Genomic DNA, 23,271 nt, shown 5'->3' on the forward strand with positions numbered 1-23,271 from the left:
CATGCTTTATGAAACATCTGTTCTGAAAATTGGCAAATCATATAATTCACTATTCTGAGCACTAGATTTTGTGAGAAAACACATTCAACCCTGAAAGACATATAATAAACTGTGTTGACTATTTATATTCGTTTTGTTTTGTGCTTTTGTGATCTATAGAAGAACTTTTGTAGTGAACACACATTTCTTGACACTACAATACACTGGAAAGGTCTAGTAACTGATAAAGGCATGAGCTGTCCATCTATTCCATTTTATTTGACCTTGACCCTTGGCACGTTACAATACTTCCTTGCTTCAAGGCATATTGAGATTAAGAACTATGCAGTCAGTATGGGATATTTTTTGGTATGTTTTCGCCTAAAAGAGGGGAATGTGCTTATTAAAGCGTGTCAAGGTATTACAATGACACTGGTAATGTGACTTCTCACACAGAGCATAACAGCTTGTGTACCACATATAGTTCCAATTCCTATGTTGTAGTCATCCCTATTGCTATCAAACCAGTTCAGACTTTGTGTTGTTTTCAGTTTTATATATAGTATTAAACTAATACTTTTTTCTTATAATTTTTATCCACATATTTTCATCAGTCTTTGCATTCACTGGTTAGCAGGGAAAAGATGAAAGATCCAAGTTGAAGTTGCCATTATTTTATTAAATAAGCAACGTTGAATTTCCTGACTTTCTCTTTTTCAGGTGGTTTTTATACAAGAAACATGCCTGTGTGGATCTCATGGATAAAGTACTTCTCCTTTCTTCACTACACATTCCATGCCCTCCTTTACTTAGAGCTTAGTAGTGGATCTCCTATTCAGTACGTACAAAAATTTAAACTAAAAATGTTTTCAATTTTTTCTTAAAATTTATTATCCAATCATAATAATGTTGAGAGAATATCTACTACCTTATTGATCCAGTTCTCTCAAGCTAAAATGATATTATCGATACCTTTTGTTTGTCAAAGTGCTGAAAGTCGTATGGTTGCCAAGGCAGAAACAAGGCAATAGTACATTCCCCTAAGATAGAGGTAGTTGCACCAAATAATGTTGGTCATTAGTTACTCTTTCTGCCAATGCCTGATTAGTATGATGTTTTAAGAGGCCTCACAAATATCTTCTATATTGTACCAGCTTGAGCAGATATTATTTTCTCCATGGTAGATTATTTTCCATATATTTCTTCTACTGAATTTAGCTCTGTCATCATCTCATATGAATATATTGTACTTGTTTATTTATTCCTATGATAGGCTAATAAATATAGTCTTAATTGCCTGTCCTAAAAGTCAGGGTAAAGTGGTAATTCATCTCATTACCCAACCTTTTTGTACATTACATCTTTTATTCCTAGAAATAAAAAAATGTCCGTGCTTTTCTTTCATCCTAGTTCACCATGTCTACTTCACTGTAAGCTTAGTGTGACAGATTTTGCCATTATATGCAATTGTTTTGCTCTCTAGGCATGTTAAATGTTCAGGCTAGATGAAAATGTCTGATAATAATAAAAATTTACTTGGGCTAGTAAGAAAGTCACAAAATACTCCAACAAGGATGAAGATGCTAGCAATATTGACTCATGCCAACTTTTTTAGTCACTTGACCAATTCCAAAGAAGGTCTGGCAGTCTTTGCCGTCTTAGGCATCCAATGCAGACTTGGTTCCACTGTCACCACAGTCCTTCATCCAGATCATACCAGCGCTAAACAGTTTCAAGGGCCAGTACTGACACAGTATGGAGTCCCATATGGAAAAGACTTGGGAATCCCAATACTGCATATAAATCGTGGTACTAGTGTCCTCAACACTAGATACGAGTCCACCCCAACATTGTCTGCTCCGGCTCAGGCACAGCCCTAACCTATGACCTCTACAATTAGGATCCAGTACAGTCTACCAGCATAGCCAAATACAGATGACATCCATGCCTGGTTCTGTCATTGGCACACAGCATAACTGGCACTGAATTTGATCAACAAGTCTCCCAGAGTATCCAATACTGGACCTATAAAGGCATAATGGTCTGACATTGGGCAGGTCCATCACTGGAATTGGCATCATCATGTCCCAGTGCCAACTATGGTGACATCCCATTCCTGGTGCACACTTAATCAGGCTTTTGATGACACTCAAAATAAGTTCCTTGAGATCATCAGACCAATCATGGATTTCCAGCTTTGTTCATTGTCTTTTACTACCTGCTTCACTAATTCAGTCATGCAACGATCATGGGGTATCATTGTTGCCCCAAACCTGTGATTTTGAAACTGTTCACTCACAGTTCCATATTCTTAACTCTGTCAAATTATGCCCAGGGAAGACTAAGCCTTCTGTGCATCCATTTGGCTTATGCTTCCAGATTGCAGTTTCCTTCCTGCTGTATCAATGGTCTTGTACAGAATTTCAGCATCATTTGACCCTTTTAACCAGGAAAGACCTTCCATAATTCAAACAGTTACAACAGTCCTGTCAAGTTGACGATATCTCACACTGTTCAAAATTGTAAGACCCAAACATCAACAGGCTTTTCCTCATATCTACTTCTGTCATTCCTGTTACAAAACACATGCCACTTTTGACACCAAAGTCCCTACTGTCAACAGATATACTTCAGGCCAGGACATGTCTAAAACTTTTCACAGTATGAAGTTAGTGGAAACATTTTATGTATATATTATGAAATTGCTCATTTCACTCTAGTGGTAGAGTGTCCGCCTCGGATGTGGGAGGTTGCAGATTCAAACTCAGGTCGAGTCATACTGTCTTTTAAAAATGGTACTAACAGTTGCCTCGCTTGGTGCTCAGCATTAGAGGTTAGTGTTAGAACTGCTCGGCCTGGTGTCAGGATAATGGGACTGGGTGGAACATCATGCTACATGTCTGCAGCATGATGTCCCAGTGCTAAACATCACTATAAACTGTCACACTGCAGACATCATAGTGATATGACTGAAAAATTGTTAAAGCTACTTTGAAAATCTAAATTACACACACACACACATACACACACACACACACACACACACACTTATAATATGGGACCTCCCAAAGGTCTTAAATGTAGCATACTTATGCCTGACATGTTCAATGGTATCAGTATTTGGACTGATTGCAAAATTATCCTGTTGGGCGTTAATGGTTATGAGCATAAATAGCATTCTTTTTCTTATTTCTAACTTTTCAGATTTGTAAAACAAACCTGCTAAAGCATGACATGTCATGCTACTCCCCACCCCCAACACGGTCATGTTTTGAAAAAAGCACTATTTTCAGCCATCTTAGCAACAAACAAAGACCTCTCTTGGCAAGATATGCCAAAAACTTATATAGACTGCAAACAGTCATGCCTAATGCTCTTGGAATACTATCAATACGTGAGGTTTAGACTGCTGATTGTCATAGAGGTGATTCAACGACCACCCTTGCACAGATTACTTAACTGACTGACAATATCTGGGTGTTCTGTTGTGAAATCTTTGTAGTAAAACCCCTTAGGCTTAGTGAAGTACATGAAGTGGAATAACTGTATTTGTTTCAAGTTAAGTAAGAGATGCATGTTGAAGAACAATAGCTTTTTTTTCTCCTTGCTTTGAATAATAATGTTTAAGTCATTGTTATTAAATATTGCTGGATCAGCAGCAGCAGTTCTTCAAAATTTATATTTATGGTTATTGGAATTGTGTGTATAAGTGTCTTTAATTTTTGGAGGCAGGCGAAGGTTTTGTTGAGTAAACCCCGCATAAATGGAGCACTTTCACTATTACAATGATTGGATTGACTATAGGTTTGACTGAGATGTTACAAATTAAAACAATAGTTTGAATAATCAGAACTTCTTGATCAGTCCTTGTTTTGTAAATAGCCAGTGATCCAAATGGTAGTTATCGACATATATTTGAGGTATGAACCTTAGGATTGATCAATAGTTTTCAGTAAAATCACCAATGAGTTAATTACTTAACAATAATCAAGATCATGTAAAAGACACAGCACCATAGTTTATCCATCAAATACGTTTCCAGTCACATTACATAGGAATATTAGCCTGTTACCTTGCGAATCCAGCCCATCTGAAAGATAAAATCATTTGTTTAGTCTCATAGAGACAAAAGGGCAATAACTCTTGCCCATTACCTTCCCTTCCCACCACAGGTGGCACTAGTTTCAAGTATAACTGTTGTACTGATAACATTGTACAGTTTATCTCTGACAGTCCAAGCCATTCCTTTGCTCAGATTGGACCATCCAACATTCGTTTTGGATTTATTTTATGAAATAATCATTTTGCTGCATGTTGAATAGACTATATTTACAATTTGTGCCGAATTTGATACTGTTACCTTTATAGACCTTGTCTATGTTACACAATATTATCGTTGACATCATGTACTTATTTTGAGTTAGCGTGACTCTGACTGTTTTTGCTTACTCCATTAGTAATTGAGATGGTATTAGTGAGTTAATAATATGCTGCAAGTCAACCTCCATTGTAAGCCTTGTGGAACATGCTGGTGTCCCCACTCCAAAAGTTTGTCATTTGCAGCCATCAGCTACATTAACTTCAGCAGCAGGAGGATCATGTGGAAAGGGTGCAACCATCTGGCTTCAAACAGATCTGTCACCTGGTCCAGGAAACAATGATATCTGGCGAATTATTACTTCTATTTCCTTTGCCTACTTCAGCACCTTTTTCCAACTCATGGGAGGGGTCCAATCAATTTTAGGCAGCCCAGTAGGTATAAGTTCCTTGCATGTCAGAGCATGGTCATCAGGCCTGTTAAGTTAGGATGCATGGGTTTTGTCTGGAGCCATTGAATCCAATGCATAATACAACTGCACCATCACTGGCTGTCCAACCATCACTGGCCATCCGAGCATGGGGACCTTTTCATTGAAATGGTCCAGCCAACAATGATTTACAGAGATCATAGTGACAGATCCATCTATCTAGCTTTCCACTGGCAACATACCCTTCCTGTGATGAAGATTTCAGTGTCAAATCAGTCTGTCTCTCCAGGCCATTGGAGCGACTGGTACCAGTGATAGCTGGACCATCCTCTATACTGCCAGCATTCAGGCCAACCTTTTGCTGGGCGAACCAGCCAGCAGTTCAGGCAGTGCAGGACTTCCATATGTTCAGTGCTTTCCACAAGGGAGAGCTAGTGATATTTTCAAAGGGGATGGAATTGAGCTATCCATGCCACCTGGTATGACTTACCCAGAGCTGCAAGCAGACTCAGATTGGGACTCAACACACAGTGAGTGTGATGAAACTCCTCTTTTAAGTGTATTTCAGCTTAACATGAATGGTTTTTAAACTATATTTTATTGGTACAATGGGCTCTGGAACAAGCATTCTTTGTAGTTCTTCTTCGAATTTAGCAAAGCAGTTTTGCAAATGAAGGTCAAAGACATCTGCTACTGAAAAACTCAAAATGGCTGACTCCGAGAATAAGTCATTTTTAGATGATGATTTCATTTGCTATATTTTGGCTGTTGATAGTGGTGATGTGATGACAATGGTTTTTAAAGTTTCAGTGTAGATGCAATTATTGGAGCTTGGAAAGTGTCACTGGAAATACCAATGAGTAATTTTGAGCTCAACAATGATAATGAATTAGAGTTCAGTGTACATGCAGGCAGGACAAAAACAGCATGCTGGTTAAGTTCCCTATTCAGCCATATTTCTAAAATTAAATGTTGGACCGGAGAATACCAAGTCTATAGTCTAATTAAGGATATTCTTTGATGAAAATTTCTTGCATTTAGATCAGAGTGTAAATAATGGGGTGGACTTAATGAAAAAAAGTTACCTGAGGCAGTGGAAGCCAGTCATAGTGATGAACTGAAACTCATTGGGGGGTATGGATTTTGTGCAAAAAAATCTGTTACTGATTTTTAATGAGCAACTGAATATGTGACATCAATCATTTACTTAAGTAATAAAAAAAAATGTGCAGGATATATTTCCCTAATATTCTAATCAAGTAACACCTGAACAAGTAATGAACTCGACAGGTGACTATTTGTATAAGCCCATAAATAGACACAATATGAGAGAAATATGCTGGAATATATAACAAGAAAAATTGCAAAGTTTGTGAACATTTAATTCAGACTTTTGGGGTGTAAACTTACATGAGGTGTTCCTGGATGTTTATTAACTGTTATTCATTTTGCACCTGTGATTTTCACAAAGTTGTAACAGATATACATGTATTTGGCTGAATTTACCCCAGTAGGTGTAAATGTATGTAACTTGATGCTTATAATGAAGTTCAGACTTCAGTAAATTTTCTTTTAGGGTTGGTGTATCTGTCATGGATATTATTAAAATGTGCAGTTTAAAAGCCGAGTACAATTTTTCATATCATTCCTTAAACAAGTCAGCACTCAAGGTTCCTTTACTACAAAACTGAATAGCACCCTAAGGGTTTGGATGATGTATTTTAGTGATGCTTTAGTTTGTATGCAAGTATATATGACTAAACGGTTGGTCAAAAGTTTAATATATGATCACACCAGTACCCTGACTATACTTGTGCCTCCCTTACACCCAACCCTCATGCTGCCCAAAACAAAATGCTCTACATTATTTTCTAGATTATTAAAGTGACTTTATTTCTCCTTCAAATACGTTCCCCGATCACATTAACATTAGGATATAAGCCTGCTACCTCTCGAATCCAGCCCTACTAAAAGACGAAAATTCGTCTTTTCTGTCTCATATAGACCAAAGGGCAATAACTCTTGCCCCTTACCACCGCCAGGTGTCACTAGTTTTTAAGCTTCGCTTGTACTGATAACACGTATTCTTCTACAGGTTGTATACATTATTTAAAAAAATTTTTCAAAATTGAGTGACTTTGTCACCCTTACAGATTTCGTCTACTGAAGACCATGTTACACACGCTATCGCTGAACTCGTGTTGTCAGTTAAGAGTTAACGCGACACTGACTAATTTTGCTTACTCCGTTAGTAACGGTTATGGTATTAGAAAATTAATAACATGCTGAATTGCTAATTTGTGCTTTGTTTTCTTTTCTTGTGTTGTTTCAGTAGAAATGTCAACCAAATGCATGAAATGCAAAAAGTTCAAAGCAAAAGAAGACAACCATGATTCTTGTATTGTATGTACCAAGTGTACATCATCTATACCATGCAGCGTGTGTAATACTTGGACAGAGCAAATGTGGGCTGATATAGTCCAGAAGGCAGGGGGGACGTTGGGGTCCCCCTCCACCTAAAGTTCGTCGTTTGCAACCGTAACAGTAACATCAGCGGCAATGGAGGAAAATAATGTTGACAGGGTACAACAGTCCACCTTTGAACAGATGCGTCGTTTGGTCCAGGAAACGACGCAGCTATTGACATTAGGCCAGATATTACCCTTATTTCCCTCACTCGCTTCCACAGCTTTTTCTGACTCTTTGGGGGAATGTTCCCCCAATTGTAGGCTGCCCAGTGGGCGTAAGTCCCCCTCGCATGTCCAAGCATGGCCTTCGGGCCTGTAAATCAGGACACATGGGGTTTTTACCGAATCCATCGGATCCATTTCATTATACAACCTCTACGTCACCGGCCGTCCAGCTGTCTGAGCATGGGGACCCTGTTGCTAAAACGGTCCAACCAAATACGATTTACGGGGATCTTAGTGATAAATCCGTCCGTCAAGGTGTACCGCCAGCAACATACCAATACTATGGCAGAGATTTTAGTGAGAAATCTGTCCGTCCAGCCAGGCCATTGGAGCAGCCGGTACCGGTGATAGCAGGACCGTCGCCAACATTCAGGCCGACCACAAGCCAGACAAACCAGCCGGCAGGGCCAGCCGTCCATATGTTCACGGCTTGTCCACAAGGGAGAGTTAGTGACAGTGTCAAGGATGACGGAATTGCGTCATCTATGCCACCTGGTATGCTCTATCCAGAGATGCAAGCTATTCCAGAACACGACTTGGCACACAGTGAGGGTGATGAAACTCCTGCAAATCAGCCGTACACAGATCCAACCATGGAAAGGACTTAGTTTGGCTTCAAGGCGGCAGTGGAAGAAATTTATAGGGTGTTGGCAACTTCAGAATGCCCTCCACCTCCTACCGCCACTCAAGACTACAAAATTAAGGCGTCTGTAGATCTTGACAGGGAGGAAGAGACGCCGTCCTTCCGGCTCCTTCCCAAGTCGGCAAAAATTAAGGAGATCAATGATTGTCTATCAGGACGAATAGGTTATCTGGGGAATGCTAAGGCGTTCTTTTCAGAAAGCCAAGTACCAGCGATGTTCTCGTGTCGCTGGTACAAAACTCATTCAGATGCCTTCAGTACGGATCTTCCGGCCCTGGACAAAAATATGGCAGCAGTTCACATGTCCGCTCCACTGTTTTACAAAGTGGACAAAAATGTGTTCCATGCCACGTCAAAGCTAATCCGGAACGTAGTCACTACGTCTTCAATGTTAGACTTGGCTTCATTAGCCATTTTCCGACTCGCAGAAAAATCCGACAATGACCACACTTGGGGAAGCGACAGCCCAGATTGCTAGCGTTATTAACAGGGCAGCTCACCATTCCATGGCTAATGCATTGACTGCTTCTGCCAACTTAGACCTGATACGACGTGACGCATGTCTGCGGTCCACGTCGCTCAAGCTCCATCATACTCTGGCTTTATGGATGACTCTGTTTGGGTCACCTTTACTCTTTGGAGGAAAAATTGAAGAAGTTCGGAAGCAGGCAGCTCAGGAACTGCCCCTCCAACTCGCCGCCCAACCCTCGCAGACGTTTAGAAAAAATAAGCCCCTGCCACAGCGGAGGGATGATTGGCGGACCAGGGACAAGGGATCCTTACAATCAAATGTGCAGTATAGATCCCAACCCAATGCCAGGAGACAACAGTCTAATCAAGCTAGGAGGCAACCATGCAGAGGCAGTAAGAAACAAAGTCTCTCTGTCTTCAAGCCTCCTAGCTCTAAAAGTTGACATACCCTCCCCACCACCCGCGGACAGCCTACCTGTGGGCGGCCGCCTCCTGCAATTTCAGGACCACTGGACCACCTTTTTTTCCTCAGAACGATTGGGTGATCCAGGTCATTTCGGAGGGGCTTTGGATTTCATTTATCCAACCCCCTCCCCTGTCCTCCTCTCCTCTTGTCACGGACCTACCGTCCGATCGGGAGAAGGATATCTTTCTACAACAGGAGAAACGGTCACTCATAGAAAAACGGGCGGTGGAGATTGTGAAAAAAAAAAAAAAAAAACGCAATCGCTGGGGTTTTATTCCAGGCTGTTTGTTATCCAGAAGGCAAATGGCAAGTTGAGGCCGATCATCGACCTGAGTCGCCTCAACCAATACGTTTTACCACCGAAATTCAAGATGGAAACGGCGAGATCAATCCGTCTTTCCATCTGGCGGAACGAGTATGCCGTCAGTCTAGATATGACTGACGCATATTTTCACATCCCTATCCACCCCGCGTCACGGCAATTTCTCCGATTCGCTTACCGCGACGCAGTTTATCAGTTCCAGGTCCTACCCTTTGGCCTCAACATCAGCCCTTGGGTTTTTACCAAGGTTATGGATTGTGTCGTCACCCTGTTCTGCTCGACTTCATCTACAGGGACAGCAGTGTACTTGGACGACATCCTCCAGAAACATATGGTAAGTTCTATTCTGCTCAAAGGCAGAAATGATCTTTTAGCACTTTTAGATCATCTAGGCTTTCTCATGAACTGGGAAAAGTCTGATCTCCGTCCATCCCAGCATTTTGTCCATCTGGGTATGGAGTTTCTCACCAATCTGAATCTGGTACGGCTTTTTCGCGCTTGCGTAATCCGGATCGTCAAACTCGTCAAGTCCATTTCCAACAGGACGTGGATTTCAGCGAGAGAATTCTTGCAACTCCTCGGATTATTCAATGCGGCAGCAGACTTGATCCCGCTTGGCCGTCTTTTTATGCGTCCCTTACAAATGACGTTACTGGCACAATGGCACCCCTTTTCAAGTCCCCTCAATCAAACAATAATGATCACGCCTGAGATACAATCATTCCTGCGTCAGTGGCACAACCACGGTTGGCTGTCCACGGGGATTCCTCTGGAGATGCCCCAAGTGGAGATAACGGTATGTACTGACGCCAGTACCTATGGTTGGGATGCCCACCTGTTGCCAGACTTCGCTACAGTCAGCGGCACGTGGGAGCCAGGGGAGAGGCCTCTCCACATCAACCTTTTAGAAATGAGGGCTGTCATCAATGCCTTTCATTTCTGGAAGGATCAACTCTCAGGAAAAACTGTCCTCATTATGTCAGACTACTCTGTGGTGGTGACTTACCTCCTCAAACAAGGGGGCACCAAATCACCAGACCTGTGCATTCTGATCTTGCAGTTTCTACATTGGTGCGACAACCTCCACATCAACGTACAAATCAGACACATTCCCGGCAGACTCAATATCTTGGCCGACACTCTATCCAGGAAAGGTCAAGTCATTCACACGGAATGGTCACTCTATCAATCAGTCTTTCTTCGGATTTGCACACTTTGGGGACGTCCGATGATCAATCTTTATGCGACAAGGTGGAATCGCAAGTTGCCCACCTTCGTCTCTCCGGTTCCAGACCCAGAGGCTTGGGCCGTGGACGCTCTGTCAATCAGCTGGGAGGGGTTGTTCGCATTTGCCTACCCTCCCACGGTTTTGGTACCGAAAATAATCCAGAGGTTAAGGGGTCAGAACTGTCGGATGATTCTGATTGCCCCTCTCAGATGGAACAAGTCCAGGGTCACCGATCTACACGATCTAGCGATAGATCTACCCAGGAAGATTCCAACCAGCCCAAATCTTCTCAAACAACTGCGGTCACGGGTGTTCCACCCCTGCCCAGACCGTCTTCTTCACGCTTGGCTCTTGTCCGGACAGCCTTGCGAGACAAACAATTTAAACCTTCAGTTGTGGAGAGAATCTCAAGAGCAAGAAGGCCCTCCACTCTGAAGGCTTACGAGGGAAAGTGGCATGTTTTCAGGGACTGGTGCCGTATCAATAACATTGTCCCTTTGAGTGTCTCAATCCCTCAACTGGCCGACTTTTTTCTCTGGCTTTTCGAGGAGAAACAGTTGGCCCCAATTACTATCAAAGGCTACTGCTCCATGATATCAGACACATTCTGCCATCATGGTAGATGTGATATTGGACATAACAAAGATCTATCAGATCTTTTAACCAATTTTGATTTCATTCGACCAAAATCCCTCACCCTGTTTCCAAAATGGAATCTGTCCTGGGTTTTAACATGGCTCAATTCAGACAAATTTGAACCTTTAGCCCACACTTCGTTAAAGCTACTATCATACAAAACATGTTTCTTGATAGCCTTAGCTTCAGCATGCAGGGTGAGTGAGTTACATGCCCTTTCCAGTGACCCGAACTTTCTTCAGTCTAGATCAGATGGTTTGGTGGTCCTCCTGACGCAACCAGGCTTTATAGCCAAAAATAGGTTACCATCCATTGGCAATCAAAGAATTGTCATTCGCTCGCTCTCTTCCATAGATAAGTCAAGAACAACAGCCATGCAAGATCCTGTTTGTGCACTCAAGCACTATTTAAAATGCACAGAGGCGTGTCAGGACACATGTAAGCGCCTCTTTCTTCCGGTCAAAGCTGGTAAACGGGATATCACCTCTCAAGCCCTTGCTTCATGGCTGAAGTGGGTTATATGCTCAGCGTACTCTGAGGTCTCACAAGATCAGAGTCGCCTCATGAAGATTACAGCTCATGAGACTAGAGCAATCGCGGCGAGCCTTGCATTTAAACGCAATGTTTCGATCCGAGATATAATAGAAGCTGTTGGCTGGCATGCAGAGTCAACCTTCTCCAGTTTTTATCTCAGAGATTTGGCTTCGCAAAGGCAAACCTTGAATCTGGTAGGTCCGGTGTTGGCAGCCCAGATCACCACCAGACCCATTTAAAACAATCAGCACAGCCTATCAGCTTCACTGGATTCGCCATTGAAATTTCATAGGTAAGAAGATTTCAATAACTATCTTCTTAACTGTATATAGGGGTCACATCACGGGACCCTAGGCTGTGTTGCTGATGAAATTAGGAGAACGGGTTATCGTTCAAATGGGAATCCAGCCATCATTCTCTAGAAGGTACCCGAGGTGGAGGTAGGATGCTCAGCATTCCCTCCTCTTATTACCTATTCTCCTAACGTTAATGTGATCGGGGAACATATTTGAAGGAGAAAGCAAATTTTTAGTAAATTATGTTTCTCCGAGAATACTTACCAGATCACATTACTTAAAAACCCTCCCAACCACCCCGCTATGCGAGCATCCTCGTATATAATATATCGCTCAGCTTAAAAAACTAGTGACACCTGGCGGTGGCAAGGGGAGGTAAGGGGCAAGAGTTATTGCCCTTTGGTCAATATGAGATAGACAGAAAAGACGAGTTTTCTTCTTTTAGTAGTGCTGGATTCGAGAGGTAGCAGGCTTATATCCTAACGTTAATGTGATCAGGTAAGTATTCTCGGAGAAAACATAATTTACTAAAAATTTGCTTTCCATACACATTCAGGAGGATACATTCTTTTATGATTTACAAGAAAACAGCTGATGTTTTTTAAATGAACAATTCTCTGAATAAAAAATGTAATAAGAATGTACTAAAAAGGGTACGTGTCATTTGAGGCAACATGGAATCACTGTTACTTACAACAAAGCACCTATGTAAGGTACATTTCCCATGATTTTTGTATCATTTGGTGAGTGTATTAATAATAATAATAACAATAACAATAATGATTGTATTTAAAGAAGAAACTCATTTGGTCAACTGTTCCACGAGGCCTTCTGCAATGACATTTGTACATATATATATATATATATATATATATATATATATATATATATATATATATATATATATATATATATATATATATATATATATATTGCACAATTTTTACAAGATGATGTGTCTTTAGATAACAGTGCTTGTAGTTGGTTACAGTTGCTTTCAAAGAAGTTGAAGTATGTTTTTGTTGTTGCTGGTAAACATTTGCCTTTCATTTTGGTCCAATCTTTATTAGGTTTTTTTTTTTAATAACTTTGTTATTGTGAAGCCTACTTTCTTTTCAGATGTGCTGTAGAGACAGGTACCACAAGTTCAAATTTCCTCTCATGTTTTGAAGGTAATAACACAAGAATACCTGCACAAGATCTGCTACAGTTTTACAGAATTGATCTGAGTTACTGGGGGTACTTCATGCCTCTGTTTGGGTTCATAAGCCTCTTCTTATTGCTTGGTTATGTTCAGCTTAGATTCTTTCAAAAGTCAAAGTAGTCTTTATTGGAAGAATTGACAATATGCACCATATCCCTAGATGTTAGGATTTTTCATTGCCTTTTTGATATTTTAGCTTTATGTACTGCACAAGGCATTGCAGTAAACCATGTTGTACATAAATTGTATTTGTTAACTTTATCTGCAAGTTGACCTTCGATGGACAGCCAAGGAAAGCTTTATACCCTTTGGCATTTTTCATCAGGTTAGGTTGTGACATTTAATGTGATAAAGTAACTATACTGATTTTTGTAATTATCAATGCTTTGGAACCAAAAGTATGCTCTCCCACATTTCTTCTATTTAGTTACCAGTCCAGTAATTCTCCAATGAAAGTGAAATTATTTGGACTGGATACATTAGGCTCAGGGATGTATTTTATATATTTCCTGCCTCAGGTACCATGAATGCAAGAAAAGCCATTATTAATTTCTAATTATAAAATGCTATATTCAGAACTTTAACTTTAATTTAGTTTAATGTCATTAAATTCAACTCAAGAGGTCTATATAGCCATAGATTAAAAAATTCAGTTTACAATGTATTTCTAAGTTTGGGTTCAGCTTATAAAGAAGACAATATAATCTTGCTAAGCCAGAGCTTAACAACCAGTCCTGTGGCCTAATTAGTTAGAGCATCCACCTCAGATGTGGGAGTTAGTGGGTTTGAACCTTGGGCAAGTCATATCAAAGACTTATAAAAATTATACTAGTAGCTTCCTTGCTTGGCACTCAGAATTAAGAGGTTAATGTTATGACTGGTCAGCCTGGTGTCAGGATAATGTAACTGGTTGGGACATGATGCTACATGTCTATGGTATGATGCCCCAGCGCTAGTCATCACTATAAACTGTGACACTGCAGACATTGTAGCAATATGACTCAGATTGTTAAAGCTTCATTAAAAAATAAAAAAGACACAAACATATAGAGCTTAACATGCTTTTGCCTCCCAGTTTTCTTTTAAATATAATGACTTCATTCTGACTTAATTTGATTTATAAATCTTAAAAGATTTTTAAAAAATTGGATGAACAAGTCATCAGAAATTTTAGTTTTACTGTAAATGCTTAGGAACTTAAGTATTATTGTGTCGAGTAATTAAAGCTTTATTAGTAGGTCCATTACAACGCAAAGTACATTGTTTTTTAATAAATCAATTTCGGTGCTAGACACTTAATTATCCAGTTAGAAAAGGTTTCCTGATGTGTTTTATTTTTCTTTCATGTGTTTATGTTCTTGTGTGGTATTATTAGACAATATTACCTTAGTAGTTACTATCTGTACTTGCTTACAAGTCGAGTCCAGCTGCATAAATGCAAACATCATAGAACCTGATCTGCCATTGCATAAAGCACTTGTAGGTCAGGGTGTGTGTTGCTGTTTTTTTCTATTGATTACTCCTAACAAATTGCTCAGACCCAAATCTGCCAGTACATTATGTGACAGCAGATCTGTGTCTCCACAGTTGCAGTTTTACTTGACTTACAAGCAAGTACAGTTATGTCACTCTGAAAGAACCCAAATATTTCCTTCTGTTAACCTTGTTTTAAAAAGTTATGATTATAATTGTGTTCACAAGTTCCTAAAATAGATAATGATGTGTTTTGTTAACTGTTTTGATTTAATCAAAAGATTTAAGACAGCGTTTCATTGTGTTATTGTTAATTTTACTTTACAGTTTTATCATATATTGTTTATACAGATGTATGTAACAAAGTCCTTTTCTCTTTCAATTTATGTACATTTTCTCTTTAAATGTATGTGTATTTTCTCTTTAAATGTATGTATATTTTCTCTTTCAATTTATGTACATTTTCTCTTTAAATGTGTGTGTATTTTCTCTTTAAATGTATGTATATTTTCTCTCTAAATGTATGTATATTTTCTCATTAAATGTATGTATAATTTTGTTTAGAGATTACTCCTGTAAGCAGGTTGATGATATAGCATATTTATTTAGAATCTCAAGAAGAATATTTAAAGATCTGCATATTTTAAGCAGATTACCACATTAATGACATTTATACTTTTTATTCTTGACATACTTTGTCTTGAAAAATATTGATTAAACTGTGAATGAATTTGCATTAAACGATCTCATAGCAAAATTTAATTCAGGGTGTCAGAACAATAACTCAGATGGGGAGGTTCTTTCAGAGGCAGTGAGACTTTGTTATGTGAGTAAGACAGCTGTCAACATGTAATTCATAATTGTGAAGAATGCTGGGAGTTATAGCAGCCCCAAATGACGCCGGTCTGATGCCCTTCACATTGATTTTACTGGAAAGTTATGAGGGACAATGATTACAAGAAATAATATGCACAATGAAGGTGGTTGCTAATACAGTTGATTGTTAAACAAAATGACATTTAGCTAGTGACAGTAGAGGATATCTGAATGGCCAGTTGAATACGTGTGGATTTCACTATCTCTGTCAGTTATTCAGTATTATATGAAGAAAATTTAAAGTTTGTTTATTCTGTAATTTTAGGAGACATTTTAGCTATACTTTTCTCTGCCAGAGATATGCAGAACACTTCCTGGTCGTATCACTTTCATCAGCTTTTTGATCTTTTACAGGGTAACCCTAACTCTGTAAAAGCGACTGTTGAATAACAAAATTACTGATAATCTCATTAAAAGTTTAAATTAGAAATATTTCTTGTGAAAATGTAAACATGATTATAATGCTATCTGTAAATAATATCCTTCTTTAGCTTAAATTTAATAGAACTGACATAAAAGTGGCACATGTGATTCCTCTGCTGTAATGCTAATGGTTTTGTGTACAGTTATCATTATTACCCAAGGAGAGGCTCAGTGGTTACAGGGATATTTTCCAGGGGAAGTAATTCAGATATTGTTTGACATAAAGATGGTTTTTTAAAGGCTATGACTATAGAATTGAAAGTAAAAATCCCCAGAAGATACAGCGAAACCTGCCTTGGCACACCTCATAACAAAAGACACCTGTTGATGGATAACATTTTTTGTCCTCTTACTATGATTACCATTTTATAGCCTGTATATAAAGGGTACCTGTCCACAAGGGACAAACATTAGTGGTCCCATGAGTGTCCTTTACACACAGCTAGTTTCACTTGAACTGAGTCACTGATGAAATGCATTGGATGGATATGAGATTATCAAACATATTATTACTTTTAATAATTATATTGTTATTGTTATTGACAAGTTCATATGTTCACATATTTCTTACTGTGTCAACAGTGATTTCAAACATATCAATGACAAATTTAATTTTGAATCTAAGAAAAGAATTCCACATATAAAAAATGTGATATGAAATATAAAACACATTTGCAAACTATGAGCCCTTGTACATTAATTTTAAATCACCATTATAGCAGATTCTTGTAACCAACATAGTTAAGAAGGCCTTACACATATTCTGATGCAAATTTGTGTTTATATTGTCTCATAGACCTATGTGTGATTGATATGCTGTGTGTTGTGCTTCATCAACTCCAGCTGGGATAGAGTTATGGCCCATGACAATTAGATTGGTATCTTCATATGTGGGATGTGGCCTGCAACTGGCACAGGTCAGTAATTGTTGTTGTTGTGGGGTTTAACGCCATTATTCAGCACAAGATAGGCTATACATGGCGGCCAGTATTAATGGTGGAGGAAGAACCAGGGAAAACCGTGGAAAGAACCACCTACCCACAAGAAGCTACTGGCAAGCTTTCTCACATACCCATATAGACCGAACACGAGACTCGAACCCACACAGACAGAGGTGAGATGGCAGTGATCCATAATGGTGAGCACTTCAGACCACTCAGCCACTCAGGGCCCCTGCACAGGTCAAGAACCATTCAGCATTGTCTGGTGAAATTTTATAAGAACATGCAACTTTTTTCCAGTTAATAATGAATAACAAAAAAGTAAAAATATTAATCACTTATTTCATTCTTCTGTCATTTAATTGCAAGTGGAAAGCAATCTATACTCCTGACCAGAAGGGTGCATTTTTTGAATCCTGCCCAAACCTGACCAGTTTGACTGTCATGGCATCTTTTGGGGTAAAATACTTTACTTTAGATACCTCAGCACAATATTGCCTATGTGCTGATGTGCTGTTAAATACATTAGTAATTACCATGTAAGATGAATATCGCTTACAGCAATCAATCAGTCGGTATCATTAAGTTACATTCCAGGGTATACAAGTGTTATTCATCTTGCATGGTAATTACCCATAAGATTCCAGCTTCCCATTTAGATATTCACTCCAATTCTAGAAATGATTTCATGTTATGAAAAATTCAATGGCATGCTACCTTTGTCTTCGTGTATAGTTTAGGAACGGAGTAGTAGCAAAACCAGTCTTGAGAAACCACCCATTTGCCAACAAAAATTATCTCTCAAGACAGCTAGTCTATTAGAAGAGATCATCTAAATGTATATAAAGAATTAATTCTGCATCTGGTTTCTCATACCTGTGGACTTTTCAAGTTCAGTTTTAGTGTCTTATTGGTTCCAGAATGGGCATGAAAGCTAATCCAGATTTAGATTTACACAGGCACTGTACTTCATAGTCACAGTATATTTCTTTATCCATTTTAAATGTAAATTCTTCGACAGCTTAAAAACATATGAAAGTTGGGTACAGGAACACATTGAGACTTTGTTTTAGAGTTGCAACACCAGTCACTTTTCTGGTGCCAGCAGTATTGTTATAATTTTATTAAGGTTTTGGCTAAAATATTCTATTTACAAATATTTCCTAAATCCCTTGATAGAATCTCGTTTTACTTGGCACTCGTAATTGTGAAGCTATGTCACTGTGATATAACATCTGCGTTGAGGTTTTGGTTTTAGAGCATTTGTTTATTCATTGTATGGTCCTTCGTCCATTGTGTTTTGTCAGTCATCTTTGACTGTTCACAATTGCCTTTTGCATCTTCTCGAAAACCACTCATTAGTGTTTTGCTAAATTATACAGAAAGCTTCCTGGCTTGTATATCTTTCATATTTGTTTAACTGAGGCTCATCTACAATCCAATTCATCTGCCATTACTAAAATATTAAAATCTTTAAATTCACTCTTAAAAAATATCCTGGCACGAGGGTCTTTAGAATTTATTCAGAGGAGGTCCATTTTCCTTCAAATGTGGCCACTGTTAATAAAACTAGAAAATCATTTCAAAAGCACTCAACAGGATTTGACCGAATTTGACATATCCTGGCATCAAGGTTGTTCAGTTTGCCAATCCACCATCAAATGTAATTTCCATTACTAAAATCAGAAAAATCATTAAATTTGTTTTCCACCAGAAAAAAACAACAGAATTTATCAAATTATACAGAGTGCATTTATCAGGTAAGTGATATCAGGTACAATTGAGTCTCTTGTTTGCTTATATTTACTAAATTCCTTTTGTTAGGTCATCGACATACTTGGCATGAATGATTATGAAGCTGCAATTAATTTTACAACATGCTCACTTGCTTCTATAACCCTGGAGTTGATATACATCTTTTTAAAATTTGCATTAAGGCTTTGGTTCAATATCTTTTTAGCTTGGTTTCCTAGACTTCTTGATACATTTTCTTTGTACTTGGGATGACCAAGACAATTCATTCTGCAACACACTTGTTCACTCCTTTGATCTTGGTCATTGTCTTGTATAAAATTTACAATGAGGCTTTGGTTCAGTGATGGATTTTCTTCATGGATTAATCATTTTGAAACTCAGACGATTAATTCATTGACATTCTCACTCAACCTTTTGACCTTGAGAATAAGGATACACAGCAATGCTTTGATGATAAGCTTAAAATGCAGGCCCATGCCTTGTTTTATGTTTGTATGTGTTGACACTCAGCTACTTCTCTGGGTTTGCATTTTGTATTTTCTATTATAAGAATGCTTTTCTTTTAATAAAGATGTTATTAAGATTATTGTATTTGTATGCACAATTGCAATTTCAATTTTCATATTAACTTGATTCTTTTTGATGCATATTGTTGTATTCAAGTTTTAAATAATAAAGACATAAAATTACATGTATGAAGATTCATTTAGATTTCTTCTTTACCAGTACATACTCAAATATTTACCAGTACATACTCAAACATTTACCAGTACATACTCAAGTTTGTTTGCCTTGTGATATCAGAGTGTTGTTTTATTATTTTTACCATTTATATTCACCAATATGGCAAGTTCAACTACAAACTGCAGAGACCCATATCTGCCATTGCATAATGCACCAGCAGATCTGGGTCTATGCAGTTTGTTAGATGTAATCAGTAGAACAAACAGCAATGACCCTGATCTGCAGGTGCATTATGCAAAGGCATATCAGGAGCTTTGTTGTTTGTAGTTTAACTTGACTTGTAAGGGAGTATATGTGTGTTTGTATCTATGTATATGTGCATCTTATTTCCCAAGTTTTTAAAGATTTATAATTCAGGCACAATATGATAGCATATCATTATGTGTATCAGGGAGAGTCTGGCACAAAATGCAGATGTTCTTTGACTCATGCGCTCAGAGTAATGATTAATTTTCACTGTTTAATAGCACAATTGAGGAGTCAAGAGGCTTAAGTGCATTTATAACCTATTCAAATGTTGAATCAAATGCACAGCTGAAATAAACTAATCTTTTGGCATAATGATAAACTCTGTCCATGCTCTGCCATCTTATTATGCATGTACTGTTGCATGCACAAGAGAGCAAGATCATATTTGTGTGGTTTTGTTAACAGCTCTTTTAACACAGTATTGGCTGAATCGCGCTGAGGAAATGAGAGAAAAAGATCTGAATCATGCCTAACAATCCTTAAGACATCTTAATATCAAGCAATGAGCAAATTTTCAACTTTGCTGAATTCCGTTTCAAGATATGTAATGGATACTGTATTTATTTATTAACATATTGCACTCAAGTTTTACAGATATCCAGTAATATCTACCTTCAAGAATTTACTGCATGTTTGGTAGATAATTGAATAGGACACTTATTATTACAGTTATATTTTGTTTATGAATAGAACTCTATAATACTAAGAACTTAATGAAACGTGTATCATTTCAGATGTAAGTGGATCAACATGCATTAATAATCAGTAAGTCTGAAATGTATATTTTATGCATTATCTCTCTTATCCAAGCATCACTGATACTTGTAAAGGGTTACAATATACCCCTGCTCCCCTGGAACCCCCCCAAAACTGTTTTTTTGTTGAATGTATTAATTTGTTTCCAGGTTTATAATTTATATTTTTCAAGAAATATTGATACAAATTTCTTGCCAGATGTTGACAATTTCAATTTAATGATTACATGTATATCCAATATTTTATTTTTGGTATCAGAATTTTGTATTTTCTAAAGTTGAATGTTGGCTCTTATTCTGCATTCTGTGTATCTGCTTTGTAAATGCTTGTATTACTGCACTAGTTATGTGTTTTAAGACCTGGCAGGCTGAGTTGCTTAAGGCAGTTTAATATACAAAACCTGTAGGTTGAGCTGCTTAAGGCAGTGTTATATCCATGACCTGGCAACTGAGTTGATTAAGGCAGTATTATATACAAAACCTGTCAGGCTGAGTTGCTTAAGGCAGTGTTATATCCAAAACCTGGCAGAATGAGTTGCTTAAGGCAGTTTTATATACAATACCTGGCAGAATGAGTTGCTTAAGGCAGTTTTATATACAATACCTGGCAGAATGAGTTGCTTAAGGCAGTTTTATATACAATACCTGGCAGACTGAGCTGCTTAAGGCATTATTTTATGAATCCAGACCCAACAGAACAATTGCTTAAGGCAGTGTTGTATAAAACAAGACCCAACAGAACAATTGCTTAAGGCAGTGTTGTATAAAACAGTACCCGACAGAACAATTGCTTAAGGCAGTGTTGTATAAAACAAGACCCGACAGAACAATTGCTTAAGGCAGTGTTGTATAAAACAAGACCCGACAGAACAATTGCTTAAGGCATTGTTGTATAAAACAAGACCCGACAGAACAATTACTTAAGGCAGTGTTGTATAAAACAAGACCCGACAGAACAATTACTTAAGGCAGTGTTGTATAAAACATTACCTGACAGAACAATTACTTAAGGCAGTGTTGTATAAAACAAGACCAGACAAAACAGTTGCTTAAGGCAGTGTTGTATAAAACCCCGAGGCTGTGTTGCTTAAGGCAATATTATACACAAACAAGACCTGGCAGACTGTTGCTTAAAGCAGTGTTATACAATAAGACCTGGCATTCTGAGTTGCTTAAGGCAGTGTGATAAGACACTGAAGACCAGTTGCTTAAGGCAGTGTAATATACAAGACATGGCAGGCTGAGTTGCTTAAGGCAGTGTGATAAGACACTGAAGACCAGTTGCTTAAGGCAGTGTAATATACAAGACATGGCAGGCTGAGTTGCTTAAGGCAGTGTGATAAGACACTGAAGACTAGTTGTTTAAGGCAGTGTAATATACAAGACATGGCAGGCTGAGTTGCTTAAGGCAGTGCTATGTACAATAAGATCTGACATTTGCCTGAGGCAGTGTTATGTACAACCAGACCTGACAGAACAATTGCTTAAGGTAGTGTTATACAGTAAGACCTTGCAGGCCGAGTTGCTTAACACATTAACCCCTGGAGGTTTTTGTCGTTTTTGCTTGAAATTCGAGTAGGAAACACATTTTGTAAGCTATTTCTGGATACATCCGAAAACACCAACTTCCAGGTGATCATCCAATAACATACTGCTTAGTTGTGTTAGAAACTTTTTTCATTGGCTATTTGGCTCGCGCATGAGCAGAAGGGTATAAGTTGGAGTTCTTTTTTTTTTTTGCTTAATGGACCCATTATTTTCGTATCGAGACCACTCTTTATTCCAAATGCCCATCTTATCCTACTTTTAGCAAAGGTTCATCTGTCTGTTTGCAGTTAATACCGGTTTGCCGATTCTGACCACGGGCAAATTTTGGGTAGAAAAAAATCGGGTGCAAAAAATGTTTTTCTTTCTTTATTTTGTAGTGCAACTAGAAATTCCAGATTATTTGGTATCATTGTAGCGCTACATCTGTCTACCTTTCTATAATACCACCCACTTTAGTATATCATGCATGACCATGACGCTACAGAGCTCAGCAGTAGGATATGACCTCCTGCCAAGTTAACTCATTGCCAGGGGTTAATGTGTTAAGGCATTGCTTGTTCAGCTCATTACCCTTAATAAACTGTATAAACCCAGATATGCCAGTGTATTATGCGATGGCAGATCTGGGTCTCTGCAGTCTGCAGTGGATTGGACTTGTACATGAGTATATATTGTATATCTGAGTTGAAGCTGTTTGTTAGGACTAATAAGTTGAGTAAACAACAACAACCCCAATATGTCCATGTAGTATGCAACAACAGATCCACGTCTGCAGCTGAGCCCAATTTATACACAAATATATGCAATAAACACAGGATGACATTTCCATTCACAGTTCAGAGTTTGTACTTTTTGGATGAACTGTGCATCATGTACAAGATGTTTTAAAAGTCTGAATAATTTTAAAACCTGATTTATTGTTAACACTGTATTTGTCAAAGATCTCTGAAATATTATGTATTTCATGCAGTTGAAATTAATAAAATGGATGTTAACCATATGTTGTCAGATTTCTTTGTCTCTCATCATATCACTTATGGTACAGTAGTGTTTCCTTTGAATAAATTTTATATTTTATTTTTGAATATATTTTCTTAATTAATAATGGTCTATACATTGTCATGGCAGATTTGAATATACAATTCATGCAGTTGAAATTAATCATATTTAATATTTGTGCACTGACACCAGTATATGGTAGACTAAATTATCTCTAAATCTTTTAATTTTAAAATGCTTTCCAAATAATTCATATTCAATGACCATTTCATGAATTTCACAGATACA

At 38.2% G+C, this 23,271-nt stretch overlaps 1 protein-coding gene across 2 annotated transcripts in view; it reads left to right on the forward strand.

Annotated features, from left to right (window-relative positions):
- The window catches only part of LOC149785704 (uncharacterized), an 88,027-nt gene extending 65,045 nt beyond the window's left edge, over window positions 1–22,982 (forward strand). For both annotated transcript variants that reach the window (XM_089979571.1, XM_089979570.1), the window contains exons 14-15: window positions 700–817; window positions 13,136–22,982. In XM_089979571.1, the coding sequence (XP_089835697.1) occupies window positions 700–817; window positions 13,136–13,340 (323 nt within the window). In that variant the 3' untranslated portion in view covers window positions 13,341–22,982. The remainder of the gene's footprint in view (window positions 1–699; window positions 818–13,135) is intronic.
- Window positions 22,983–23,271: the final 289 nt, after the last annotated feature.

The sequence above is a fragment of the Sinohyriopsis cumingii genome, chromosome 13 (genome assembly GCF_028554795.1).
Source record: "Sinohyriopsis cumingii isolate HCF-2022 chromosome 13, ASM2855479v2, whole genome shotgun sequence".
Taxonomy (NCBI): domain Eukaryota; kingdom Metazoa; phylum Mollusca; class Bivalvia; order Unionida; family Unionidae; genus Sinohyriopsis; species Sinohyriopsis cumingii.